This window comes from Fusarium fujikuroi, chromosome FFUJ_chr03 (genome assembly GCF_900079805.1).
Source record: "Fusarium fujikuroi IMI 58289 draft genome, chromosome FFUJ_chr03".
NCBI classification, from domain to species: Eukaryota; Fungi; Ascomycota; class Sordariomycetes; order Hypocreales; family Nectriaceae; genus Fusarium; species Fusarium fujikuroi.
Genome location: NC_036624.1, coordinates 2,220,005 through 2,247,758, shown reverse-complemented (window position 1 = coordinate 2,247,758; position 27,754 = coordinate 2,220,005). Strand labels below are relative to the sequence as shown.

Here is a 27,754-nt window from a genome sequence, read left to right as displayed (position 1 = left end):
TTAGTCCGAGTAGCAAAACGATCACCACAACCAAAATATCTCCACCTCTAGAGACGTCTCCTTCAACAACCTTTGACTTGGAGCTGCACCTTCAGCCTCTCGACAAGACTGTACCTCATACTTGTTTGCGGACTTGGCTGTGTTACATCTCAAATTCATTGTTTGTCAGGCGGATCTGTTCGTTTAATCATCGCCGCCCTCGATACCGCTGCACGATCTGCCATCGCGTCCTTATCACATTTTCGACGCGTCTATCAGCAGCACAACAAAGCTCATTACGACACCTCTCAATGCTTAATTGTTGACGCATGCAAAGGCGAACCATTTTGGCTTGAAGCTGCCCAAGTCCCTTTTGGGGCTGCGACTGCAAAGCCCAACGATCAATACTCGCCACTAGCACTGAAGCCCTCCGGTCTTCAACATGGGTGTATCAGGTACATATCTCCCCGAGTATCCGTTCTTGTCTACATAAGCTGATCGTTCTCAAGGGCTCCTGCCTCTTCTCAAATCGATTCAGAAGCCGACTCAGCTCAAAAAGTTCGATGGCCAGGTTCTCGGAGTTGACGCGTACGGTTGGCTCCATCGTGCCGCCTATTGCTGTGCATTAGAGCTTGGTCAAGGAAAGCCGACTCAGAAGTAAGTTGGAGGAGTCAGCCCTATGACGGTGAAGCACGCTAATGCTATTGCCAGATACCTGCATGCTGCCATGAATCGAGTACGCATGCTTCGGCATTTTGGCGTGACACCCTACATGGTATTCGATGGCGATTTTCTCCCAAGCAAAGCTGCTACAGAAGAATCCCGGGAAATCAATAGAAATGAGAAGAAAAAGGCTGCAATGGAACTGTTGCGCGCCGGAAAACCTGCCCAGGCCACACAGGAGTTTCAGAAATGCATTGATATCACCCCTGAGATGGCATCTGCTCTCATTCAACTGCTCAAAAAGCTTGATATCCCTTATGTTGTCGCCCCCTACGAAGCCGATGCACAGCTTGTCTATCTCGAGCGACAGGGTCTCATCAATGGCATCATCTCGGACGACTCGGATCTCCTCGTTTTCGGCGCCAAGAAGCTTCTCACCAAACTGGACCAATATGGCAACTGTATAGAGATCAACCGCAAGGATTTTTGCGCCTGCAGAGAGGTTTCATTGACTGGTTGGTCTGATACCGAATTTCGACGAATGGCTATCTTCAGTGGTTGCGACTATTTGCGAGGACTCCCAGGCGTTGGGCTGAAGACAGCATATCGTATGCTTCGCAAGACAAAGACACCAGAGCGGATAGTCCGGATGGTTCAGATGCAGGGGAAAAGGGTGTCCGAAAATTACTTGACGCAGTTCTACCAAGCCGAACTGACATTCCTGCATCAGTGGGTTTTTTGTCCGACCAAACGGGAACTGGTTCACCTGACAGATCTGGATGGGGAACGGACGGCAGAGGAGATGCCCTTCATCGGAGCCTTTGTAGAGCCTGAGATAGCACGATCAATCGCCAGAGGTGACATGAACCCAATCACCAAGACTTCAATCGTCACCTCGACAACACCGTCCAAGAGAAGGCATTCACAACTGGCCCATGGTGTCATTGACCAGCCTCCGCCTACGATGAAGCCTATCAGCTCCTATTTCAGGGAATCCAGTCGAATACCGATGGGCGAGATGGATCCTAATTGCTTTGAAGTTGACCCTCAGAGGGTTTCTCAGATTACTGGAGGAGGGTTGGTACCACGCGTGTTTCCGCTCCCCAGGCCGTATCTGGACGAGATAACTCAGGCTGCTCCGAGTCACTCTCGGGGTTCGGATGTGACCCGCACCCGCACATCCCCAAGACTTCATCGCCGCCGTACGGAACCCATCGCCAACATGCTCAACAGTTTTGTGAACAATCCTAATACTACGAGGCGTACGTCTTCTGAAGGCACCGAGCCTTGCCGCACTACTGCTAGCGCCTCGACTGACCCTGCAAACCGACCACCCAAGAAGGCGCGTTTGTGTGAGGAAAACGAAGCTGGACCTGAGGAAGATTTGCCACAGAAGAGCAGATTTTTCCCTGCACCGAAACTACGGAGGAGTCCAAGGCGGGCGAAGAGCGACGCTTATCTGTTGTCGGATGATTCGCTCGACGAAGCGCTTCTGGCATTACCTGATTTTGAGGGTTGGAAGCCGGCCGATAAAACCAAGAAGAGTGTGTCGGTGTTTGAAGAGAAGCAGAGCCAAGAGACTTCAAGAACTGCAGACAGTGAGAGCCATATCTCGTTTGTCAAGGATGACGAAAGCTCCATGTCATCCTTTGACGCTTCCATGCCTCCTCCTTCATCTGCGGCGTCTGCCTCGCGTGTTTCTTCTACTCCCTCGAGACCAGATATCCGCCAGTTCTCTTACACCAAACCAAACGAGACACCTGCTTCGACTGCATCACGCCGCTCTTCCGTCTTCAGTGCAGCCTCTACCCCCTCAACTGCACCTTCAACTGCGGCTTCTCGCATGACCCCTCTACAGCGTCTTGGTGCTCGTGCGATGAACGGCCCAATGTCCCCCAAGCTACCCAAACCACGCACAGACAACACTGACAAACAGTTCCTCTCTGGTGTACCTGTCAACCCTGCATTTGTACCTTTGCCAAAGGTCAATCTGGATGAGGTCGCGGACCTTAATAAATGTGGAAGCGAAGATCAAATCATCCCCGCTAGTGACGAGGAAGACGAAGATGAGGTCGACCTTCCTCCCAAGAAACTCAACCTATCCCGTTTTGCCTTCGCATAGAACTTGCATTCTTGCTTGGAAACCTCTCATCTTACAGCCAACAAATTTTCCAAATTGAGGCTGGTCGTAATGAACATTGCATTTGTCGGGCGTTCTTCTTTTTGCTTTTTTATTGCAACTGCAGTATCGTTTACTACACTGTATGGAGGGAACAGAATATGGGCGGAGCTGGAGTCTTGTGGAACTAGTGTGTATCTGTCTCTATGCATTAAACGACAGAAGACAACATGAGTAAGTCAAATATTAGATAGGCGTTTTGGCAATATTACTTTGTCAATAATATCATAAAATAATGCAACTGGGCTCTAATATCCCAGTTGCATCCCGTCCACGATCCTCCCTAACACTTCGAGTTTGCAAATTGGTTATGTTGTCACAAAAGATTGCCTCTGTGCGATTTGTAGCAGTGCTACAACTTATTCAGTCTTGAATATCTAAAAATAAAAATAAACAGCATATGTGATTGTTATCATTTAAGTGCCCGCTTGTTGAATATCATGATCCCTACCACCAAGAACTGAAAACACCATGCCATAACAAGTCTATAAACCAAGATCTTCCAGGCTCCAGCAGCATAACCCTTTCTTCACGCCAACGCCTCTGGCAACGGGCCAACGCCATGATCCCATGCCTCGTCGATTTTCAAGGGGCAACAGGTCACGATGACTGACGACGAAAACTATGGGAGAACAGCGAGAACAAATGATACAGGAGTAGATTGGGGCCAAGTTCTAGTCAGCCATGGAATAAAGGAGCAGCCAGCGAGTTTGGGCAAATTTTCTTCTCCTGCGTAACATTGCTGTGCTACGTTCATCAAATCCGATGTTTGTGCAAAATTCAGGGCTGGGTAATAGCCAATCAGTGGAGGCATAGCCCTGATACACGGCAACCGTTGGGATTTATGCCAATGGCTTCTCTAACTTCTTCGTGCTGAAAAAGTCATTCTGTTGAACAGCGATTCTGGCGTCGTGTCGTAATTGAGCCTCAGCGACGGTTGACGGGCGTAGAAGTGGTCGCAGATAATAGGTCCGAGTTGAAAATCCATTTACCTAAAGGCACGAACATTAGTCAAATGAACGGGATACTGGAAGGGGTCGGGGTGGCAATACCAATTGCAAGGTTTTCGGCTGTATCCTCAAGCAGAATGACTCGACGCTTGTTGCAGTATGAGGTTTTGTCCATGATATCGACTTTGAGTTTGGGGTCAGACAATTCTGCAGTGGGTTTCTCAAACATTTCAGACAGGTTCTCCACGGCCATCTCGAGGTCCTTCTGGTTATCCTCGAAAATCTCTGTCAGGTTGTTCCTGGCGAGATAAAAGGCAAAAGCATATGTCCATTTAAGCGTTTGTCGACATGTTTGGAGAGCCTGGGACGCGGAATTCAGGTACTGAACCTCAATCCAGGACATTCCCGAGGCTGTCTGAAGCTGAACCATCTTCTTTTCGGTCTTTTGAGCAATGTCTTTATCGAGCTTGGCCGATTGTTCGTGGTTAGCATATCGGTTGTAGTAGTGCAAATATCGTTCGAGGGATGTCCGGGATTTAGCTTGTGCATCACGAGCTTCAGATCCGCTCTTTTCCTCATATCTATTGCAGTTATACCAGCTGGTGCCGTGCTCGGACCAAAGTCCCATGCACATCCAGCAAAACTCATACTTGCACTTTCGACAAGTCATGTGGTTGCAGCCTCCGTTCTTTTCGATCGTCGAGTTACACTTTGGGCATTCTTTAGTGTTGGCCGAGATCCAGTTGGCTGTTTCTGAGTCGTCGGCGCACTTCTTGAGCCATTTCTTAACGAGCTCGCAAGGAGCTGGTTGGTGGTCAGGGTTCGGACAACCAAAGCAGAATCTATACCCGCATCGACACTCGACAGTAGGGACGATCTTGCCCAGGTCCTTCTTTTTGACGCCGCACTCGAGGGCGTTAGGGCAGTCTGGGGCAGGACACCACTTAAAATTGTCCTTGTCTTCGACGTACGTTCTGTTGAGTAATTCTTGATATCGATCTGCGAGCGCTGGGGTGACTAGGACATCGAGTGATGCTGAGTCAAGGATGCGACCGCATCCGTCAGAGGGGCATTGGATCCTAGCAGCCTCGCCCTCTTCACGGATCTTTTGTGTCAAGTAATGGCGGTAGCAATCAACACAGTAGCGATGACCACATTTCATGGCAAATGATTCGAGGCCCTCGTCATCCTCACAGCATATGTCACATGCAAAGCCAGGGATAACCTCCAGCTTTGGAGGGCTGGATGTATTGCTGCTTAATCCAGCAGCTTCAAGCACTTTTTCTGGCCTGTCCATGTAATCCTCAAGTAACCTCTCCTTGTTCCACCGGAAATGGCGAAGCAAGATAGCCGCATCCTCTTTCTGCATGTCTAAAATCATATTGACTTCGCTGATCATGTCATCTTGTTGGCGTTGAATATCGCTCGGTTCATAGACTTTGTATGATACCACATGTGCGGATTTCTTTTTCTTCTCTGCATCTTTGATCAGACCAAAGTCAGGATCGGGCTCGTCGAACTCTTCGTCATCAAAGTCTGTGATGTCAATATCATTAGTAACCAAGGTAGTGGAATATGGGGGATCCCGGAGTATATTGGAAAACGAACCTTCGCCTGCGGATATCTCATCGCCGCTCTCGTCCTGCATTATCTCATCGTCGCTCGACAGAGCCGACATGTATTCCTCCTCGGAATCCATGGGGTTGCTGGCGGTGGTGAGTGGAGTTGGGGGCAGGGCGTGTTTGTCTGTGACGGCAGCTGAGGCGATGACTCTCTTGTTGGGCTCTTCGTCTCTGTTGGCAGAGGAAATCGTCGCCTCAGCAGCCTTCCGCTTCCTCGTGGTGGGGGGAATCGTGGCGGTTTAAGGGAGGTCTTGGGAGAAGACCAAGGATGGAAGAATGTCTGAGGGTACAGAGCAGAATTCGGGAGGTGGCGTTGGCGTTTGACGGCGGGTGACTAACAGCAGGTAGCCTTATGTAAAGCACCCAAGTACGTAGCCTGGGGGTAAGGCAAGATGATGTAGGTAAGGTAGGTAGTAGGTATGGCGTGGAATGGCACTGTAACGAGGTGACGGAGGGTCGAGTAAGAGTCAAGTGAGGCCGAGAGGGGTGCCTATGACGGAGCCAGGGCCATCAAATTCGGCATAGGTACCTAGGTTAGGTAGGCAGAGACACGCTGTGATATGGTACTCAGCAGAGGAAACAAGGCCTGTGCTAAGATGTGCTAGCCGTCTTGACAAGGTCGACACCGGTGAGCCTACCTAAAGAGGAGATAAGCAGGTCGTTGACGGAAAAGGGTTTTTTTTTTTTTTTTTGTCTGAAACAGTAGCCTTCGAGATGATGATAAATAAAAGTCACACACTTTCTCTTTCCTCACCTCAGTTGACCGGACTGCCCGACCATTAACTTAGCACGGGAAGGCGGGACGGTACGGTGGGGGAGCTGGATCGGAAGGCACGATAGTAGGTAGGCAGCAGACCCGGGCTTTCCTACCTTAGTAAGGTATGTGGGTATATATGTAGGTACCTTAGGCAGGCAGTCGGGCAGGCTTCAGCCTGGAGAAGGAACAAAACAAGTGGGTCATGTGTGGTATGGATGGCGAGTGGTGTAGCCTCTTGAGCCTGCCCTTAGGCCGCTGGGGTGACGCTCAGTCAACTGCCTCTTAAATGTTTCCAACCTTCTGTCAAAGCGTTCTGATTTATTGACATGCAGTGGATATGTTTGTATCTCGATATTGAGGTGTGCTTGGATCCTTCGGTAGTAAAGGTAAGGCCTGTGTTCTATATTCCATTAACCCAAAACTCACAGACATAACCAACTAAGCGTTGTTCCAAGGGTATTAACCGTCCGGCGGTGACTCTCAATGTAAAGCACTACGAAGAGAATTCATTAGCACTGGATGAGCCAAATGAGAATACCTTAGTATATTGTCCTGTCCTGTTTTTATGCGGGTTTGTACTCTACAAGGAAGTGTACTATGGGTGCTATGCCTAGGTCAGTATGCGTTAGTGCAATCGGTGCAGGTTCAGCAGTGGGAATAATAGTAGGTTTTCCCGAATAACTCTGCTAGCCGGTAAAAGATTCTGAACATGATTTCTATCTCATTACCTAGCATCCCCTCACCCTATTAGGTCAAAAGGAGGATGAAATATGTAGTAGAGGTTATTGGAGAATGGGTATCATGATGACACTGCTACCCTGCACATAGCACACACCTACCTAGCCAAAGCGCAGGAATACGAGGTTACCCGCTCAGACACACAACCTAGGCGAGACTGAGCGAGCCAGCAAAGGACATCGAGGGATGCTTCACCTGTCTTTTCCACTCAGCAACGATGACCACAAACGGTTTGTCCATGGGCGGTATAGATCACAATGGACCATGCTCAACGAGACAGAACGACCGACTCCGGCCGCCGTTGTCTTAGATCAAGGTGACAAATCGCAGTCGAGAAGCGTATGCTTCATAGATCTCGGTATTATATACTATATCGTCGTTTGATACAGCTACTGGCCATCATATGCAGAACCTCAAGCAAATGCCGCTTCAGAAGTTCAGACCAACTGTTGGCCATACGCGTGACGCCGTGTCTGGAGTCATAACCAAGACCAAGGTCTACAAGAGCGGTCCATGATATGCCTTCAACAAACTTGTCCTGGCATCCATCATCAGTGGCGCTTATCGACATTATGTCAGATGAACCAATTATATATTTCCTGTGCCATATGTTTTGTTTGAAGCCTGAACGTCGTAGCAAGTGTTGGTCAAGCAACCCGTCAAGAATAGCTGCAACAAGTATGCCTCGCATTGACGCGCGCTTCTCCAACTATAGAGTTGACCCAAGGCCACCTAGTTGTCTCGCGTATCGCCCGAGGAGGTCGAAATATCGAAGCCAACCACAGTGTTGGTTTTCGTACACACTGAGGTTCCGTAAACGAATTTGGCAGAACCTCTGCGACCCGCGCGGGTCTATTTGCGCGCGCGTTGATTTGCAGCCCAAATGCCTTGGTCAAGGTCATTGGCCGTTGGAAGGCATTCATGGCCGACCAATATTTGGTTTGATGCTGCGTGGTAAGTCGTTAATGTTCAGCCGTTGATTGGTGGCCATTTGTCTTGCAGGAAAAGTCCCCGGTCGCTGATTGGCATCTGATATTCGTAGTTTGACAGTCACTCATTGGAATTGGCCGACCACACCTTTATTCGCCGAGATGTTCATCGTTGTTGCTAGCTCATCCAATAAGCGTTACGCCTGGGGCTGCTGCAAGTTTCAAACTTTGGTATCATGATTGAGATCAAGAATAGAGCTAGTTGAAGCAGTGATCAACTGTTTGCTACATCCGCTCTCAGTTATCCTCACTAAAGTAGAGGAGAAAGTATGGCCGTTTGCTGGAGCTTTTTGAAGGAAATGATAATCGAATATTGGAAAGAATTGTGAAGAAAAATAAAGGGTTATTAAGTTTTAATATTGTAGTAAAATAAATATTTGCCTACGTACTAGGTTCCTGCCTACCTACTTAGGTAGGTAGGTAGGGTAGGTAGGCAATGGATATGGATACCTCTTAATTGCACTCATTTGTTCAAAATAGAAGCTTTAGATTACTGTTCATCTCCCTGTAAGCACATGAATTGATCCCGAGTTCCACTCCCGTCGTTCTCCTGGAACACGAGATAGACCTCAAGGATATGACAAACCAGCTTCATCCTCGTAATAGTTACGAAAGAACTCGCAAAAACCACGTTCAGCTGCAAAGCATCAACCGCTACTCGTCAGCATCAAGCCTACCTCGTCGCTGTCAGAATTGCGAAAAAGGCCATGGATGAGATCCTATTCGCTCGGTACTTTGGCACGCCGTGAGCCAAAAACAGACCAGTTTGTGAAAGCCGGAGAGTTGCGCATGTGTTTTCCCACGCCGACTACTGTACGAGTCCTGCCTTGGTCGAATCACATTCCTCCCGACCATCTGGGCCAGGAAGCAATCCCCGGCGCCAACAACGGCTCCGGCGACCAAACAGCTCACTGAGAGGGAGATTTCAGCCAGGATGACAGGCGACTAGGGCGTATTCGAGAATAAAAAAAGCAGGGAGACTAGCACTTAACTGAACCCTGCTCTATCGAATCAGCAGACGTCCCGCCCCTTGTCAGTTGCATAATCCTATTCTCGAGTTGGCGTAGGGCGGTTGATGCTGCTTTTAACGCGACTATCACCGCCAAAGTCAGCCAATCCAAATCCAACCTGTCGGTCCTTGCAACTTACAACCATCACAGCGCCTCGTCTCTCTTGCTGCCCACCAACCATGATGAATGGGAAACCGAAATGTTGAGCCGCCGACCAACGTGTTCAGTATCCGTACTGTTGCTTACTTGAAAGAGAGGAGAAGCCTATGGCCACAATCACAGCTTGGGTCTAGGCGTTAGCTTGGAATTGTTCTGTCACGACACCATCAACCATTAACCAGGTAGACAAAAGATTTGTGCAGTCAGTGCAAACAGCCTAACTCGACCGACCTGGATTCTCTTGGTCACCAGCATGGCGCCCACCCACCAACGAACCAACTACCTATTGGCGGCTGCTGTGCGGCAGCAAAGGTCCAGCGGAGATAGAGTGACATTGTGTAGCATAATACTGCACAGCTGTCACTGGGCGTCCGGCTGGCAGAACCGCACAATCACATCTTCACATCGCAAGCTTGCCTACAACATAGACTATGGGGCAGGCTGAACTCGCTGCGGAGTGAAGCAGAGGGCTCAGACCCAGAGAAGAGTAACATATCAATGACAACCACCGCCATACATCCCCTCACGGGCTTATTGCATGGTCTCTCGTGTCGTTGCCGCCCTCTTTGGCCTGATCCTGCATCTCTGTACGCGCTTGTTATTGCGGTGTTGTCGCTGCTCTACCTATCGTCCTGTGTCTCTCTACATCTGATGGTGTCTGTTCCGGGCTCATGTACACGCGCCCGGCCCCAGTCTGGTGGTATCCCGTACGGTACATACATACATAGATTACCTTACCTATCCACACCTCCAGCTGGGGTCGTCTTCTTCTTCATCACACACCCCTCTACCCCTTCACTCTCACAGCCCATCATAGCCCCACATTGTTCCAACTGCTTCACACCCCCTTCACTTCTTCAAGCGCCCACCTCTTCCCAATTTCATCCTCTGGCGCCAAATACTTGACGCAATCCTTTCCTTATAATCATCTGTTGCTGCCTTTACTGCCCTTTCACCTTCGCTTCTTCTCCAGTCAGTCAGTCAGTCTGTTCACTCGCTGCTTCTATCTGCCTGTACTCCTAGTTCCCACTATCTGGGATTGGCTTCTGGTTCATATAATCAACACAGCCCAGGCTCTCCATAATCACCAATCTTGGTCTCGACAACCAACGTCAACTCAGCAATCATCATGCCTACCACCAAGCCTAAGTTGGGGAAGCTTACCACTCCCGTCACCGCTACCTTTCCTTCCGAGATCACATCGGCAACGCCTATCTCGGCCGTCTCCTTCACATTCAAACCTGATCCGGACTTTCTCAAGACACCTATTAGCCCACCCATGGCTTATACCGACTTCCTCACCAAGGCTATGGCTCTCAACTCTCCAGCTACGAGCTCAGGGCAGACCACCCCAGACTCGTTCCCAGATACCGCGACTAGCGAGGAAACCGACACTTCTAGTAAGAGTGAAGAAGGCACCCCTCCATCTTCAGCTTCAAGTACTACTTCAAATAAATTTGCCCGTCCAACCCCCCCAGCGACGGCTCCTATGGTCCCTCCCAGTCCCTTCACCTGCTCCACGCCTATGTCTGCTCCTCCCACTGGCCCTGCCTGTTTCCCCAGCCTGAAGGTGCCTCCCAGTCCCAGCATCTCTAATATCGACTCGCCGTTGAGCGCAAGCACCGCTCGATCACCCTTCAGTGCCAGACCGGTCCATTCAGTGTTCGACTGGGATGCTGCTCTCAAGGCACGCCTACTAGAGAAGAAGCAGAAGACCTCACGGACAAGCGTGCGACACATTCGAGAGGTGGTGACAAGAACTGTCACATACACACCTAGAATGGCACCAGCACCAAAGGGAAAGAGACGAAAGGTGGAATAAATCCACTGAGCTAATCAATACCTACCCAATCCATCATGTTCACACTCAAAACGATCATCTGCTCGATCAAATCATACCTTTAACGATCCTTCGAATACTTCATGAACTTTCTTTTGTTTAGACATGCATTGTAACCAAGAATATACCGAAAAACGACCAGGATGCACACCTCAAGGCGAAATATGGAGCAGGCCTTCGACACATGGCGGCGGCCAAAACTGCCGTCTGTTCAACCCTCAAGCATTCTCTTGTTGATACTTTTTTCTTTCTTTTTGATACGCCTTGGAAGGAGTTGAATCAGGAATAGGGAGACCGGGAGGTGCGATTGGAGGAGTTTGATGGCGTTCTACAAATTTCATTACTCACTTGGATGTGCTATTCCCTGGGGGCATAGCATGGACCAAGAATTACGATACCAGCACATTTGGAAAGGCTCGGGGAAGAAGGGGTTCGGATCAGCGACTGGGATGTAGTCGATAGCGACCCTCAAACAGGGTTATTTAGGGAAGAGGAGGGGACCGTCAGAAGAAGACTCGAACAACGCTTTGAGCTTCGGTGACCCCGTGTATCAGGGGCAGAATCAGCTCTTAGCAACGCCGTTACTCAAAAATTCATAAAGCCATGGGCTGTTTCAATACCAATTTTGTCGCCTGCTCTGATTTGTGCTGTGTTGGTGACTGAAACCGACTGACTGGTAAGAATCTGATCATATGAGCCAAGACTACCAGCCTGGACTGAGTCACCATTTTTACAGGGTTAGTTCTGTTTATCTAATTGGGAATATCGTCACGCTATCGATCGTTTATTTGTTTATTTGTTTGTTTGTTTGCTCGTTTATAATGGATCTGCCATGGTCTCAACAACAGGCCGCACAACGGGTATATCCTCGATGCGTATCTTGGTCGCACTGGTGGCCTACAGAACGGCCGCCAGCTCGAAGCTTCTCTGAACCCCACCCGCTCCTAATCCACCTTATTTTCCTTCTATTCCCAAGTGATGGGACATACCCTTGTTCCTTGTCGGGAGACTTACCATGGGTTGCAAAGCACCTGTGCGAGATCATCTCAGCAAGCCTCAGGCTTCATTCGAACGACGGACTACATGGGGGTGAACGATGAAGAACATATTGTTCACCTGTTTTGATTCTACATCTCGGTCCGCGTTGTGATGAGATGCAAAGACGTGAATGAAGTATCCATGTATATATATGCACTCCACTAGGCCAACTCTTGGGCCAAAGGAACGGGACGTATGCAGAGATAGACAGATATAGTCAAGGCCAGAAAGCGGCGTCCAAGAGAGCCATGGTAAGCATTGGCAGTTCTTGTTCCCACAATGTTGTGCTTCTCTTATTCTCCTTCGGGCCACTGCATCTTCACTGCGCTGAGCTGCGAATTTAGTACGAAGGAACCATTTGAACTTCAGGAATCCTTTCGATGCTGCTCGCCCACTGTCGGCACCCCCTCCCATCACCCAGGGGGGATGGACCACTAGAAAGACTTAGACTTAAAAGCGGCGTGGTCTCTAGCTTCTGGCGACCCAGCACCCTGGTCCAAGCGGAACCAGGGAGCCCCATAAACTGGGCTTGTAAGCGCCGGGAAATGGTCTTGGAGTGTGCTATTGGCTAAGGCGGGAGAGCCCATCACCCACCATGGGAGACGAGTTGACATGATTGGATCCGTGCTAAGCGCCCAGGGCTGTGGGTCGACGATTTCGATTTGTATTTGTGAGGATTGGGGTTCTTGATGGATTGAGGACATAGCGACATGCAGAAGCGTTGTTTTCTGTCTATTTGTATGGCCCGTAATGGTAATGCCTGCGCTATATGTCGTGTCGTGTTGGCTTGCTTCAGGTGCGCCTGTGTCTGCGTCTCCCCTCTCGCTCTCGTTTCTACTCTTGTCGATTTGTTTCGCGCATGCTACCCAGCTACTGCGAGGGATACAATGCTCTAGCTGACCAGTTGGCGTGTTTCCAATGGGCCCCCAGTGGTATTGTCACCAGGGACGTGACGATGTGAATCTTTGGCCCGCACCAGCCGGTGACAATATGCTGAACCTCACTGCCTGTGAACTCAAGCTTAGGCTCTTGTTACCTGACCCAAACTCAAGCTCATTCCATCACCTCTCGTTATCCAGGTGATCAAGGTCCTGGGACAACGTCAGTCAATCACCATGGCACAAGTCCGACAGGTGAGAAGAACACCGATCTACCACGCGTAATCTCCAGTTTACCTGAAACCCAGCACATCATGGCATCGTGTTCAGCAAGCAGAAGATTCCGAGAGGCTACAGAACCTGGATTGAGAGCCCTCGTAGCCTATTGACTTGTTCAACCCACCGAATGCGCCAGTGACGAGATGCGCATGTGGTGATGTGACAACCCTGCGCATCACACCGTCTCGTCTGTAGTCCTGTTATTGGTACCATACATGCACGTGAGATGCCCAGCCCACGCCTCCCGCCTATCTGAAACCAAGGAGGGATCCTCAGCCCTGAGTCTGAGATTAGAAACGAGTTTGAGACCGCTGTGACCCGGCTGCTGGGTGGCACAAGGCCCCAGATCATGTTTCGAATGCTTTCCCAATTGCTAATTTTGGCTCAAAAGTCAGATCGTCGGATCTCGCTCCTAGCTAAAACCTCTCTCATTCACACACATGGAGATAATTATAGTCTTCCCAGAACGAGACGATCACCGCTCCATGGTTTGCCTGGGTCGAATGCAGTGTGAAATTGCAGGGCAGTTGGGAACTTGAGTTGCGTCTTTTAGCTCGATGGAAACCAGAATGCCCTGTCCCGGTCTTGCCTTGAAACGTGATTCAATAGCACGAAGTTCATTCTGGTCTTGGACATGGAATCAATCCACTTCCCTCACTTCCTTCGCTAAGGCGTTGCAGAGCGCAACCTTTACCCCTGCCCCAGTAAGCACATGGATCCATAATCGTTGAGTGTCACTCAGCCGGTCGTTGGCGCTCTTGACTTCCGAGAACATAACCTCTCCTTTTGGCCTTCCAGGCACCTCTTTTGAGTCTTCTGGTGGATTATTAGTGCGCCACAGAATAAGATCCGGGATACCGCCGCCTCGTTGTCTGTACTCTTGAGCCATCACCTTGCATACTGCTGCAAGAGCACTGCCCTCAAAGCACCCAGCAAGCTCTACGAGGTCGTCAATCTCGAAATCCCAGTTAAGGCCCACCACACTTGTTCTCCTCTCATGTTCTGATTCCCAGACTTTTCGGATGAGTCGTGGAGCCTCTCCATTGGCAATCTCGACCAGTCTGTGATTGATTTCTGATGCTCGGGACGGGTAGAAAGCATCAGTGTGAAGATCCAGCGGACATGTTTGATATGCTGTCTGAAACACATTTGGAATATACAAAAAGAGAATATCGTAAAAGAGGTACGCGAAAAGAGTGCGAATAATCCCACCCTCAGCATGATACCCCTTCCAACCCTCTGATCGATATTGACTCAGGCACATTGCTTCAACGCTGCACTCCTCTTGGGTGTCTAGCTCATCGAGCCATATTGTTTTGGTTGAAACTTGGCGATCACCCTTCGCTATGATATCCTTCTTGAGTTGAATTCCTTTAATGGTGTGCTCGATAGGCTTTTGCAGATCAACATGGCCAAAATCATGTTGTAAGCGACGTGGTATACGTAGTTTCTTTTCTAGCTTGACAAGGCGTTTTTGCAAGTCGTAGTGAAATATCAGATGGCTGTCTGGGTCTTGTAGGCCGGCCTCACAAGTAGCAACTGCAATTTTCTTCCAATGTTTCTTCTGCTGTTCGGGGTCTGTGAATTTGGGATTCGGGTCCAAAGCTGGCATGTAATGCTCCTCCAGAAGAGCCTTTCGTTGATACCAACCGCCTCGTCTTGCTGGATGAAATAGCCGTTGATCGAGAAGCTCGGTGAGCAGCTCATGCTCTCTGAGATGTTGTTTGAGCTTTCCAAAAACTGGTGCTGCTTTATGGACAATTCTTGTATACGAATGGCCTGGTGTGAAACGTCTCAAGTAAGCACCCTCTCCCATTTCATAGACGGTGTGCTCCTTATGCTGCTCTTCTTCAACCAATATCCTCCATCGCGGGTAAACTTTCTCAAAAATGTTGACCATCAGTCTGAGGCCCTCTTCTCCGGGTGGGCTACTGAACTCCCATGCATCGACTTCAGCCTCCAGGCGGATGGCAGTTTCATACTCTAGTAGGTGCAGGCGCGACATAAATATAGTCGAAGTTCGGCACACAATGTATTCGGGGAAATGCCGTCTTGCAATTTTGGCAAGAATGATTGTTGTTAGTGATTTCTCTGTCCACTCCGTCGATCGATAGAACACAAGATGCACCCGCTCAAAAAGCTTGAAGGCTGATGGCGACAATCGAATGCAAGGTCCAAGTATTGCGAGAATTTTTGTAAGAAAATGCTGCTCTCGATTCGAATCTTTTCGCCGAAGCTTTGCGATGTCCTTTCCCTTAGCTTTTGCATCCAAGTTTTCCTGGTCTTCGGCAACAGAACCACGGCTGTTGTGTCTGCTGAGGCCTACCGACATCAATCCAGACTGTTGCTTGCTCATCTTTCCTAGTGAATGAATGAGTTCTGACTTATTGCGCCCTTGGACTTTTGCTTCCTTAGCAAGCTCTTTCAACTCGTCTAGGCTCAGCAGCGACGCAGCCTCTTCTACAGAATCGATGTGATCTTCTGACCTATCGGCAAAGCTGAACGCCTCATCCAATCTCGACTCTTCAGGTTGAAGATCATGAACTGGGCTCTGTATTGGGGTGGCTGTGCTAGCTGGCAGAATACGAGACGATTGCAGGGTAGCTATCGCTGCCTCAAGGTCCGAGATGTCGTTATGATATCCAAGACGACTATGGCGATGCCACGATGCAGTTTTCCTCAGAAAGAGCCTGACGTAGCTTTGAAATGTAAGCGAGTATCAGATTTGTGGTAATGCGTAGAGGGCATACAGATACTGAGCCTCGTAATTTAGTTCTCTCCACTGGGTAAAAACCTCGGTCTCTTTCTCGTCAAATAAATGCGATTCTTCTTCTAGGACGGTATCAAGCGCAAGATTGAAGGCATCCACATAAATAGAGCTTCGTCCCTTAACCCAAAGTGGCTGAGGTGTTTCTGTGGTGTCATCCTCATCATGCGCCGAAGCCTGTGATGACTTCATCGTCTCATACTGCTCGACTGCTTCTTGGCCTTCAGCAGTGGGCGGTAACGCGTTCTCAATGTCCGTAATTCGAGGGTGTTCCTCAATTTGGTATTTTGTTTTCGTTGCTCCATTATCAGGTAAATCCTCCCTCGGTGGGATATCCTGGGGGTGATCAGGGCATAGGCCACCCTCAGAGTCTGGTGATCCCTGCCGTTTGGCTCGCTTGGAAGGCCTCTCCGTTTCTGGTGAGTCACCGCGAACTTGCTCTCGAAGTTGGTTCGGCGGCTTGGGAAGTCTCGTCACAAATGCATCCATCATTCAACTTGTGCCATGTCAGATGAAATTAGAGCGGTAAGGGTAGAAGTTGAAAACACTGTTAACGAACAGATGTTGAACGATGTGGACGCGATGACAAAGATAAGGTACGCTAGCTGAACACGAAAGCACATGACCTCGCGGGGTGTCTACATTATCGGCTCTTATCTTGATCCGAAAATCAGCCGGCGCGACAGGATCACTTACCGGCAGCTTCGTTAAGTACCTGTCAACAACGCCATTCTCGTAAATACTTTAGTACTTTACATCGCCTGATCTCATCGACAATGGCCGACGAAACCCCCAGAACAGACTCAGCAGCAGATGCACCGCAAATTGTAGCGCCAGCTGAATCTTCTGTCAATGGGCATAACTCAGACCAGAAGGATGTGACAATGTCTGATGCGCCAGTCGATCACCCTGCAGTATGTTCTCTCTCCTCTATATGTTCCTGGAGACATCTTGTCTGAATTCCGCTTATTACCTGGACTTGCCTCTCTTCGATTGTCGATTTCTTGTATCAGGCGCCATTTGGAGGACAGACTAGTAACATCTTGACAGTCATCTCCTGCTCCGGCTACTCATGCGCCTAGCCCCATACCTGCACGAACAGGAACTCCGGCGCAAGGTTCTAGAGCTGCTTCTGCACATCCAGATTCTGGTTTTAGCCTACCAGCCGAAGCTGCCCCTCATGGCGATTCAACACGACGATATCTCAACACAAAAGTTACAGGAGTATTGTTAGAGGGCGTGAAGCAATTGGCAAAAGACAAGTAGTTCTCACATTTCTTGTGTTTTCGGGATGGCGACTGACAATATCATAGGCCGAGTGATCCTCTCAGGGTACTAGGAGAGTATCTCATTAAAAAGTCCAAGGAACTGGAAGGCACTGGCTAGACCCACGATATCACAAAATTTCCCACGATAGCACTCAATTGGCATGGTAGCGGAAGGCATAGATGGCGTTCAGGTTCAATAATTTTATCGTCACTGGGTTGAGAATGTCCCATTGTATACGCGTACTTTCAGCGGTCGAAGAGCTTTCTATTTGAGCGGTCGACGCCGCTGTTGATCCTCCCAGAGGGGGCGAGCAGAAAGTATCATGGCTCTAAATGCAATTTTTTTCCATGTTTGTCCCCAACTCCGTGACCCGGGAAACCATCACCACCAACCAATGCGGCCATTCTTCGTCATGTCTTCGTTTAAGCGACGATGGTGCTGGCAGTAGCGGACTCGTACTTCCAGGTGGGAGGGAGAACACCGACGGTCTTGTAGTAACGAGCCAGGCGGTGAATTCGGGACTCAATGAGAATGAGGCGGAACTTGGAGTCCTTGTCCTTGCGGTTACGCTCAAGGTGCTTTCGGACCGCGACAGCCTTTCAAATTGTTAGCCTGGAATTGTGCGACGGGAAGATTTTGACATGACTGGCGTACCTTCTTGATAAGCATGTACAGATCCTCGGGGAGCTCGGGAGCGAGGCCTGTAAAAATCTCTCTGTCAGTCTCAACCGTACAGAGGCATTAAGGAGATGGTATTTCTCCGTTGTAGATGTATTTGTTTCCGTCGCCACATCCTTTATTCGTTCAGGGAACCGTACCGTTGGACTTGAGAATTCGGAGAATTCGGTTACCTGCAGTTGTTTGTTAGTTGCTTTGGCCTTCAGATTTCATGCGCGCAATCCTTACCGGTGACAAGCTTGACCTGGGCGATACCGTGGCTGTCGCGAAGGACAACACCAATCTGAGAGGGAGTGGCACCCTTACGGGCGAGCTTGGCGATCTGCTCAACAACCTGCTCGGGGGTGGTCTTCAACCACGCAGGAGCGGAGCGAGAGTAGGGGAGAGCGGAGGCAGAAATGCCCTTTCCCTTGCTGTGAAGTCGGCCCATCTTGTCGGTTTGGCGTGGTGATGCTGGATGATCAGTGTTGGAGTTGTGGAGTTGCAAAATGATCTTTTGAGAGAAATGTCTTTTGTGTGCACTAGTTAGGGTAGCGATGCCAAATCTATTGGCCCGATAAGCCACTATCGGACAATCGATAAGAGATCACGTGAATGGTCCAAGCTCTGATGTCGCGTTTCTTCACTTTTCTTGCTGTCGCGCGATTCGAGTTTTTCTTTTCTTGACATGAAGCAAAGCTCTTTGAGCTCTGCGACACAGCTTTCAATCATACGGTAAGTCACAATGCTCTCTATACCGTCTCAGTCGACCTCGACATGATGATAAATCACTTTTTACTTATTTCTGGTACCTCTTATGTTAGAGCCCTCGGGCTCAATGAATGAACAGGACTTCTGATCTGGTCATTTTTATTTGCAATTCAACTCGCTTTCCTCTGTTAGTTTTGATACTAACGAATACAGATCCTTTGAGCTACTTGCTCTTACTTGAAGTTGCATTAGATTATTAGAATTTTTGCAAATAGTTAGTATCTTGAAATTTATGCTGTTCTTGATTCCACCAATGTGTATCAATCTATCAACATGTGCCTGGCCTCTCAGTGAACCTTGCATTCCCGCAATAGCGAATTCACATCAATACGATTGTAGTACTTGACCTGCACTTAAGTGCCTTGTCGTATATACGGAGGTCGGTAGTATTGAATTCGATGATACCAAATGCTTTGCCATGCCCTGTGTTTTACATTTTCAATTGATTCCCTACCCGTACACCGATAGAAGACTCCTGCCCCCTCAAACCATATACCCAAGGTAGCAAACATATTGTCTCCCTGGTGGCCTTGAATGGAAACGATATTACCTCTTACCACGCTCCAACGTCGAAGTTTTCCTACATGTCGGGTTAGTCGCTATAACCAAAACCTAGGAGTTCAAGCTTACCTCTGGGAAATATGTTGTCACGACAGTTCTGTCAGCAAACTTACGTCCTGCAAGAGCTTGCAGAGCCTTTGCTGTATCTTCGGCTCTCTCGTACTTGACAAAGATCTTGCCTACACCAGCGGATTGTCGACTGCCACCAGTGGGTCGAGGAACCTTGACATCAATGATTTTACCAAACTTGGAGCATTCTTCCCTAACGTCTTCGCAAATTTCTGACAGGCTTCGTTAGTGGAAGTTCGTTAAAATGGCCAAGATCACGCACCTTCGTAGTCGTCATTGTCCAAGAGCTCTTCAGCAGTCACCATGTTTAGAAGCTGAAGCACTCGACTGCTTTCAACCTCATTGGCAGTCTGAGAAGCAAGACCACTGATAGCGGTAATACCCACGTCGAAGTTGGCGACTTGTGTAGGACCGATACTGGCCTTGCTAACCTTGAGCTTCTTGCCTCCAATTTCCATCCCGTTGAGTGTGTCAAGCGCAGTTGGATTGGAGGCGGCAGGGTCTTGATACTCTGCAAATGCGATACCCTGGCAATGTTAGAGAGAAAATCTTGTTTTCGCATTACAGGTTGAACTCACTCTAGACTCTTCTGTCCCTCTGTCCTTGACAAGAGCAAAAGCCTTAGGTTTGCCAAAGCTAGCCAGTAATTCAATAATCTGCTCTTCTGTCAAGAAGGTGGGGATATTGGTGATGCTGAGCTTGTTGACAGTGTCCGGAACGATGTTCGAGACGACCTCGGAATTATAGGAGACTTCCTCAGTTACTGCAGGCACTACGTAGTCACGGGGCCGGCGAATTTCAAGGCCACGGTGACCTCCATCCGTACCATTCGATGCATCGCTGGCTTCCATAGATATTCCATCCATTGCCAGAGCAACTGTTGCCTCAGGTGCGTCTTTGAACTCGATGACGGCAAATGACCGGTCGTTGGAGAACTGGCACAGGACGCAAGGGTCTGTGGTGTCGATGACATTCAATCCATTCAGCTGGAGGTTGAAGAAAGACATGAGGGCCTCTTCGCTTGTGCCTGAGGGGATTCTTGAAACCAACAGCCGCTTTGACTGGCGAGAGTTATTGGCTTTCAGTCCAGCGCTCGTGACTTGCCCACCAGGCTGGTTCATAAACGCCTGTAGTTTGCTCGGGTCCATTGGCTGTTGCCGAGGAGCTCCAGGAAGAGGGAACATGCCCGACAGCTTGGCCTGTTCAGCTGTAACATTTTCGTAACCTGGAGGCTTGATATCCCACTGAGTCAGGCGACGCTTGCGGTCAAGGACAGGCACGATGTTGGTAAGATCTGGAGTTGGCTCTCGCTTCTTAGGTGGTGGGCTCGCGCTACGGCGCTCCTGCTGTGCTGGAAATCTGTCCTCACGTCGATCTCTTCCACCGCGACGACGGTCTTCGTAGGGATCTCGGTCTCGCCTGTTAGGCCGCTCATCGTCGTCGCGTCTGGCATCTCGACGGGATGATCCTCGATCACGATCCCACTCACGATCGCCACCTCGTCTTTCGCGGCCCGAGTATCTGTCTTCACGCTCACGATCGCGGTGGTTTCGGCTGGATGAGTAGGCATCGACATCGCCTTCACCTCGTCGATGGCTTCGGTGCTCGGGTGAGCGAGATCGTCTGCGGTCGCGGTCACGGTGTCGGTCTCGACGATCGTCTCTATCACCTCTTTCTCCTCTAGGCTAAACGGAGTCAGCTTGAATCACATTCGAGAGGATGATATGGATTACTTACAGGATAATCTCGTCCCCTGCGCCCATCTATGTGGTAAGGATTTAGCGACGCGACGCGATCAAGTATCACATTGCAGCAGGACTTACCTCGGGAAGAATAGCTGTCACCGTTCATAGTTTTAGCAGCGACAAGCGACTCCAGAGCTTGGATGTATTCTCTGAAATTGATGAGTGCGAATGGTTGGAAGGCGGATTCGTTGATTCAAGCCGCAACGAGGTTCTAATTTCAAAGAGCTGGCAGGCATCGCGCGAGGCTGGAGCTTTTTTTGCCAGGAGGCGCTAACGTTTGTAAGTTTGGGCCTAGCGCCACTTTTTAGGACTTGGCCTCTCGGTTAGGCTTGGGCAGCTTGCGAAAAACTCGAGCAGTTAGGTAGGTAGTTAAACAGTGTCGAGAATAAAGAAATCTCATGATATATATTATTCGTACTTAAAAACTACCATGACTGGTCCTAAATATGCCCCCAAGTAAAATCTATGAAATTCAGAATTATTGTATTAGCAATACGACAGGCGGCTGTTCACAAACTTCTAAATGTTGAATTTTGGCTTATGTAGTCAGGTAGCCAAGGGGGGGAAAGAAAACTCAGGCTTGATCGTAAATGACAAAAAGACTTAGGTAACTTAGCATAAGTTTAGGACACTTTTGCTGAGTTTATTCTGGCACCCTACATCAAAGTCCGATGTTTTCTTGCTCCCCGAGGGTAGGCTTCAAGTTTCAGGGGCTACAGCATTCACCATAGCGCAATTACATCATCAGCCTTGACTCGCTACTGGAGATCAACGAGAGGCAGTGTTGGTTTCAAGCTGCCAATTCGTTCTCTTGTCGTACCTTTCTTGCTGATACTTCTTCTAAGAGGAGTAGTCGGGCTGAATCCTTTTCTCAATGTCTGTCGTGGGTAAGACGGATTGGCATAAATTGCCTGTTACTCTAGGGGAGCTTTGTATCAACACCACCTTGAGATGTGGGCAGTCTTTTAGATGGCAACAGATTAACCATGAATGGTAAGTTACTGTCCAAACTGTAGCATGTCAATTATGCTAACACTTTCAGGACCTGCACTCTGCATGGTCGACTTCTTCACTTGAAGCAGGACTCAACTCATCTACACTATCGGGTCACCTTTCCAGCACCCAAACCTTTAACGCGAGCACCCAACAACACAGAGGCTCTCCTAAGGCACTATTTCAACCTGGATACTAGTCTCGAACCGCTGTACAAACAATGGTCAGATGCTGATGCCAACTTTAGAAAGAGGGCTCCCCAATTTAAAGGGGTTCGAATTCTCGGTCAAGATGCCTGGGAGACATTGATATGTTTTATCTGTAGCAGCAACAACAATATCACGCGGATATCACAAATGGTGAGTGTGGATCGTTTGCCAAGGTCTGAATCATAATTGATCGGGTGTTCAAGGTGCACAAGCTGTGTCAGAATTACGGTCCCCTCATTGCATACATGGGTGACGAGCCATTCCATGACTTCCCATCACCTCAAGACCTTACAGGAGATGATGTTGAATCGCATCTTCGAGAATTAGGCTTCGGATATAGGGCAAAGTACATTGCTGAAACAGCACGGATGGTTGCCAACGAGAAGCCTGAAACCTGGTTGGAAAGCCTCCGAAATCCTGACCTACCAGGCTTCAACACAACGCCTGTACCGAAGGAGAAGCATGCGAGCTACAAGGAGGCACTTGCGCAACTACTCACTCTGAAAGGGGTTGGTCCCAAAGTTGCCGACTGTGTATGCCTCATGGGCCTCGGCTGGGGAGAGGCAGTTCCTGTCGACACCCATGTTTGGCAGATCGCTCAGCGAGACTACAAGTTTGGAAAACCAAAGGCCAAGACATTGAACAAGGCCACTTATGAGGCTGTTGGGGACCACTTCCGAAGCCTCTGGGGGCCGTTTGCCGGCTGGGCTCACTCAGTTCTCTTTACCGCTGATTTGAGAGAGTTTGCAGCTCAGGCTGCAAAAGAAGAGGACGAGCCTACTGTGATCAAACTGGCGGCGCATGGTTCCACAGAACATACCAGATCAAAGACAAAGAAGACTATCACGATTACCGACAGTGATACATTGGTAAAGGAAGAAACACCAGTCATTGAACCCACGGATGAGCAAGGGTTGGGGGAGGTCAAACAGATGAGAAGGTCAAAACGGGTGCGCACTTCGTAAGAGCATCTTTCAACGTCTACTTAGGATGAGTCCAAGAAGTAGATCTAATGGCTGCTATGTCGAAGTTAGGCAATCTATAAATATGGAATACTTGGTTTGCAAGGGTGGGTTGGTGAGTGCGAGTCTTAGATGATAAGACTTAAGCCTATAGACGCACCACAAGCAGATAATTATATTTCCCCTGAATCTGAGGAACTTTGGCACTATGCCATGGCTACGTTACGTATTTCCTGCTTGAGGTACAGAATACAGGATGATGTATGGTATGATTCGATTCGCCGTTTTTCGACATGCGACCTCAGATACATGCAAGTTCAAGGGGCACTTCGTCATAATATTTCAATTCTAAAGCTCCTTTTACTCCAAGTTCGCTATTCGTTATGTGTAATACTTCTTACCAGAGGTCAAAGCATTGTTGACAATTTGCCTCTTCCAGTAAGCGGGCACATGCATGAATCTAAGCAGGCGGCTAAAACTCGGGTGGAGAAGATCGCCCCCCAACCTAGGAAAGCTTCGTCAAGGAGTGTAATTTTGCGACCACCCATCATCTACTTTCAACTCTCCATGCGCGACGATAACGCCTCGAGCGCCCCTTGTCCTCTCGAACCGGGATGAAGCTGCGAATGTCATAATTCAAAATGTCTGACGCAGATTTCGAGACCATCAAGAAGCTCCAGCAGGAGCGAAATGCCGCCTCTGCTGGTAACAAGGGTTCGCGAACCTTTGATGCAGCAAATCAGCGAGTCGACGATACTAAGCAAAAGTTGACCGACAGCGCCGACAGTACCCTCTACGATCGTGATGGAGCTGATAGATTTTCCGGGTATCACACCTCGCTACCGATGGGTGACGACGATGAAGACATGGGCGATGGTGACGACACGCGACGGCTAGTTGGCCAGTATACCGCATCGCGAGAGATGATTGATGAGTTCGCTCGTGGAGGTGGCGTGGAGGAAGATGATATCCTTGCTGGGAAAGGCGAGAAGAGTGGTCGAATTGTCGATCGTGAGACAGATTATCAAAAGCGCCGATTCAATCGCGCCCTCACTCCCACACGCGCCGATCCCTTTGCCGAGAATCGCCAGGCTGGCGCTTCTGAGAATGGCGCCAGTTACCGCGAGATTATGGAGGCTCGTGAACTAGAAAGGGAGGAGCAGCGCGTTTTGCAAGCCATCAAAGCGAAGCAGGAGGGCAAGACTGGTGATGACGTCGATGCACAGCCCATGCTAACCGATGGTAATGTCGAGGTTGAAGCTGCCGATGCTTCTTCGACTGCTCGGAAGCGCAAGAAGCGATGGGATGTGTCGTCGGCACCCGCCGAGGATGATACGGCTGAGGCCGGCGAGGCAGCGAAGCCCAAGCGTTCACGATGGGATCAAGCTCCTGCGCCTGGAGCAGAGGTTTCTAAGAAGCGTTCGCGATGGGATCAGGCCCCTTCTGCTACGCCCATGGGCAACACAGGGCTAGCTACTCCTGCGCACTCATCATCCGCACCTACTCTGCCAACAACTTTTGGTACCGATATTGGTCGAAATATGCCTCTCAGTGACGAGGAACTCGACCTCCTCCTTCCTGGCGAAAGCGAGGGTTACAAGATCCTTGAGCCCCCCCCTGGCTACGAACCTGTCCGCGCTCCAGCACACAAGCTTATGGCTACCCCTGCTCCCCAATCAGGCTTCATGATGCAAGATCCTGAACAAGTACGCTTCAGTGGAAAGCCAATGCCTGCTGAGATTCCCGGCGTAGGCGACCTACAGTTCTTTAAAGCCGAAGACATGGCGTATTTCGGAAAGCTCACCGATGGTTCTGACGAGAATGCTCTAACGGTTGAAGAGCTGAAGGAGAGGAAGATCATGAGGCTTCTGCTGAAGATCAAGAACGGTACTCCCCCCATGAGGAAGACTGCTCTTCGCCAGATTACCGATAATGCCAGGCAATTCGGAGCTGGTCCTCTGTTTGACCAAATCCTGCCCCTTCTCATGGAGAAGACGTTGGAAGACCAAGAGCGCCATTTGCTGGTGAAAGTTATTGACCGAATTCTCTACAAGCTTGACGACCTTGTGCGCCCCTATGTCCACAAGATCCTGGTCGTTATCGAGCCATTGCTCATCGACCAAGATTACTACGCGAGAGTGGAGGGACGCGAAATCATTTCTAACCTGAGCAAGGCTGCTGGTCTTGCTACCATGATTAGCACTATGCGACCCGATATTGACCACGTCGACGAATACGTCCGGAACACAACAGCACGAGCTTTTGCAGTGGTAGCATCAGCCCTTGGCATCCCTGCTTTGCTACCCTTCCTCAGGGCTGTCTGTAGAAGCAAGAAGTCATGGCAAGCTCGCCACACGGGTGTGAAGATCGTTCAGCAAATCCCTATTCTAATGGGCTGTGCCGTGCTTCCTCACCTCAAGGGTCTTGTTGAGTGTATTGGGCCCAACCTCAACGACGAACAGACAAAGGTTAGGACAGTCACCAGTCTGGCCATTGCCGCATTGGCTGAGGCCTCTAACCCCTATGGTATCGAGAGCTTCGATGACATCCTTAACCCTCTATGGACGGGCGCTCGCAAGCAGCGGGGCAAAGGTCTTGCTGGTTTTCTCAAGGCTGTTGGATACATCATCCCCCTGATGGACGAGGAGTATGCCAACTATTATACCAGCCAAATTATGGAGATCCTGCTTCGCGAATTCTCGTCACCCGACGAAGAAATGAAGAAGGTGGTTCTCAAGGTTGTCTCTCAGTGCGCAGGGACGGATGGTGTCACTGCAGGATACCTTAAGGAACACGTTTTGGACGAGTTTTTCAAGAGCTTCTGGGTACGAAGAATGGCCTTGGATAAGCGAAACTATCGACAGGTGGTGGAAACAACTGTCGACATCGGCCAAAAGGTTGGAGTCAGCGAAATCGTGGAGAGGATCGTCAACAATCTCAAGGACGAGAGCGAACCATACCGAAAAATGACTGTCGAAACGGTGGAGAAGATCGTTGCAAGCTTGGGTGCAGCAGATATCGGCGAGCGCCTAGAAGAGCGGCTTGTGGACGGTATCCTTCACGCGTTTCAGGAGCAGAGTGTCGAAGATATTATCATGCTGAACGGCTTTGGTTCTGTTGTCAATGCCCTAGGAACCCGCTGCAAGCCCTACATCCCTCAAATCGTCAGTACTATTCTATGGCGACTCAACAACAAATCGGCGACGGTTCGACAACAGGCCGCAGATTTGATCTCTCGAATTGCTATGGTTATGAAGCAGTGTGGCGAGGACGCCCTCATGGGTAAACTGGGTGTTGTGCTCTACGAGTATCTGGGCGAAGAATATCCCGAAGTTCTCGGATCTATCTTGGGTGCTTTGCGGTCTATTGTCACAGTTGTTGGTATTGCACAGATGCAACCACCCATCAAGGAGCTGCTACCACGACTGACCCCTATCCTGCGAAACCGTCACGAAAAGGTTCAGGAGAATACGATTGACCTTGTTGGCCGTATTGCGGATCGGGGACCTGAGAGTGTCAATGCCCGAGAATGGATGCGAATCTGCTTTGAACTGCTCGATATGCTCAAGGCTCACAAGAAGGGAATTCGACGAGCTGCGAACAATACGTTTGGTTTCATTGCCAAAGCTATTGGTCCTCAGGATGTGTTGGCAACTCTGTTGAACAACCTTCGCGTGCAGGAGCGCCAGTCCCGTGTAAACACGGCTGTTGCCATTGGTATCGTGGCCGAAACTTGTGCTCCCTTTACAGTTCTTCCGGCTCTCATGAACGAGTATCGTGTACCAGAGCTCAACGTGCAGAATGGTGTCCTCAAGTCACTTTCCTTCCTTTTCGAGTATATTGGCGAGATGGCAAAGGACTACGTTTACGCAGTGACTCCCTTACTGGAAGACGCTCTCATCGACCGTGATCAGGTCCACCGTCAAACGGCAGCTTCCGTCGTCAAGCATATTGCTTTGGGCGTGGTTGGTCTTGGATGTGAGGACGCTATGGTGCATCTCCTCAACCTTCTGTACCCAAATCTCTTCGAGACTAGCCCACACGTCATCGATCGTATCGTGGAGGCCATTGAGGCCATTCGAATGGCAGTCGGGCCAGGCCTGGTGCTCAACTACGTCTGGGCAGGCCTGTTCCACCCAGCAAGAAAGGTCAGAACCCCATACTGGCGCTTGTACAACGATGCATACGTTCAGGGGGCTGACGCGATGGTGCCATATTACCCAAATCTTGATGAAGACAAGATGGATAGACCGGAGCTGGCGATTGTGCTGTAACAATTTGTATAGGCAGGGAAGATTGACCTCACGAGGATACTTCCATTGGTGATAGCAGGGGTTTATTCCAAGGACTTTTCTTTTCCTGCGTTAGGTATGGATGGATATAGGGAGGTTAGTAATTCGAAATGCGGTACGCTGAAAGGGGGACATTGCATGCGTCAGGGCGTTCTGATAGATAATAAAAACGGCTTCAATGTTTCGAATGTCTAGTTGCATTGCACCGAGTGCTAATCTCCTATCTCATAACCATGTGAACGATGTCCGCTTGCTTCCCAACCCCTTTTACCTAACAATGATCTGAGTGTTGACCGCTCTCCGGGTCAAATGAACGGATGATTTGCCAAGACTGGTGTAGCACTCATTTCAATTCTCATCTCACCTTACCTCACAGCG

At 49.5% G+C, this 27,754-nt stretch overlaps 9 protein-coding genes; 5 read left to right on the top strand and 4 right to left on the bottom strand.

Annotated features, from left to right (window-relative positions):
- Window positions 1-421: 421 nt before the first annotated feature.
- Window positions 422-2,764, top strand: FFUJ_02810 (probable EXO1-exonuclease which interacts with Msh2p; the record flags this gene model as incomplete). XM_023574586.1 has 3 exons in its annotated part: window positions 422-434; window positions 489-636; window positions 691-2,764. The coding sequence occupies 3 exons, from the start codon at window positions 422-424 to the stop codon at window positions 2,762-2,764; spliced, it is 2,235 nt and encodes a 744-aa protein (XP_023428792.1).
- Window positions 2,765-3,832: 1,068 nt separating this feature from the next.
- On the bottom strand, window positions 3,833-5,470 carry FFUJ_02809 (probable ring-finger protein Ariadne-1; the record flags this gene model as incomplete). Its single annotated transcript, XM_023574585.1, has 1 exon — window positions 3,833-5,470. One exon carries the CDS (start codon window positions 5,468-5,470, stop codon window positions 3,833-3,835), a length of 1,638 nt encoding a protein of 545 aa, XP_023427913.1.
- A 4,705-nt stretch (window positions 5,471-10,175) lies between these two features.
- FFUJ_02808 (uncharacterized protein) lies at window positions 10,176-10,868 on the top strand (the record flags this gene model as incomplete). Its single annotated transcript, XM_023574583.1, has 1 exon — window positions 10,176-10,868. One exon carries the CDS (start codon window positions 10,176-10,178, stop codon window positions 10,866-10,868), a length of 693 nt encoding a protein of 230 aa, XP_023427912.1.
- Window positions 10,869-13,721: 2,853 nt separating this feature from the next.
- Window positions 13,722-16,337, bottom strand: FFUJ_02807 (uncharacterized protein; the record flags this gene model as incomplete). XM_023574582.1 has 3 exons in its annotated part: window positions 13,722-15,133; window positions 15,212-15,780; window positions 15,832-16,337. 3 exons carry the CDS (start codon window positions 16,335-16,337, stop codon window positions 13,722-13,724), a joined length of 2,487 nt encoding a protein of 828 aa, XP_023427911.1.
- A 287-nt stretch (window positions 16,338-16,624) lies between these two features.
- Window positions 16,625-17,234, top strand: FFUJ_02806 (related to histone-lysine N-methyltransferase; the record flags this gene model as incomplete). XM_023574581.1 has 3 exons in its annotated part: window positions 16,625-16,762; window positions 16,899-17,110; window positions 17,162-17,234. 3 exons carry the CDS (start codon window positions 16,625-16,627, stop codon window positions 17,232-17,234), a joined length of 423 nt encoding a protein of 140 aa, XP_023427910.1.
- A 305-nt stretch (window positions 17,235-17,539) lies between these two features.
- FFUJ_02805 (probable ribosomal protein S13.e) lies at window positions 17,540-18,225 on the bottom strand (the record flags this gene model as incomplete). XM_023574580.1 has 4 exons in its annotated part: window positions 17,540-17,713; window positions 17,772-17,818; window positions 17,936-17,968; window positions 18,024-18,225. 4 exons carry the CDS (start codon window positions 18,223-18,225, stop codon window positions 17,540-17,542), a joined length of 456 nt encoding a protein of 151 aa, XP_023427909.1.
- An 873-nt stretch (window positions 18,226-19,098) lies between these two features.
- On the bottom strand, window positions 19,099-21,026 carry FFUJ_02804 (related to pre-mRNA splicing factor U2AF large chain; the record flags this gene model as incomplete). XM_023574579.1 has 6 exons in its annotated part: window positions 19,099-19,125; window positions 19,176-19,387; window positions 19,438-19,702; window positions 19,754-20,860; window positions 20,913-20,938; window positions 20,999-21,026. The coding sequence occupies 6 exons, from the start codon at window positions 21,024-21,026 to the stop codon at window positions 19,099-19,101; spliced, it is 1,665 nt and encodes a 554-aa protein (XP_023427908.1).
- A 768-nt stretch (window positions 21,027-21,794) lies between these two features.
- Window positions 21,795-23,087, top strand: FFUJ_02803 (probable N-glycosylase/DNA lyase; the record flags this gene model as incomplete). XM_023574578.1 has 3 exons in its annotated part: window positions 21,795-21,913; window positions 21,963-22,272; window positions 22,326-23,087. The coding sequence occupies 3 exons, from the start codon at window positions 21,795-21,797 to the stop codon at window positions 23,085-23,087; spliced, it is 1,191 nt and encodes a 396-aa protein (XP_023427907.1).
- A 638-nt stretch (window positions 23,088-23,725) lies between these two features.
- On the top strand, window positions 23,726-27,358 carry FFUJ_02802 (probable nuclear protein; the record flags this gene model as incomplete). Its single annotated transcript, XM_023574577.1, has 1 exon — window positions 23,726-27,358. The coding sequence occupies one exon, from the start codon at window positions 23,726-23,728 to the stop codon at window positions 27,356-27,358; it is 3,633 nt and encodes a 1,210-aa protein (XP_023427906.1).
- Window positions 27,359-27,754: the final 396 nt, after the last annotated feature.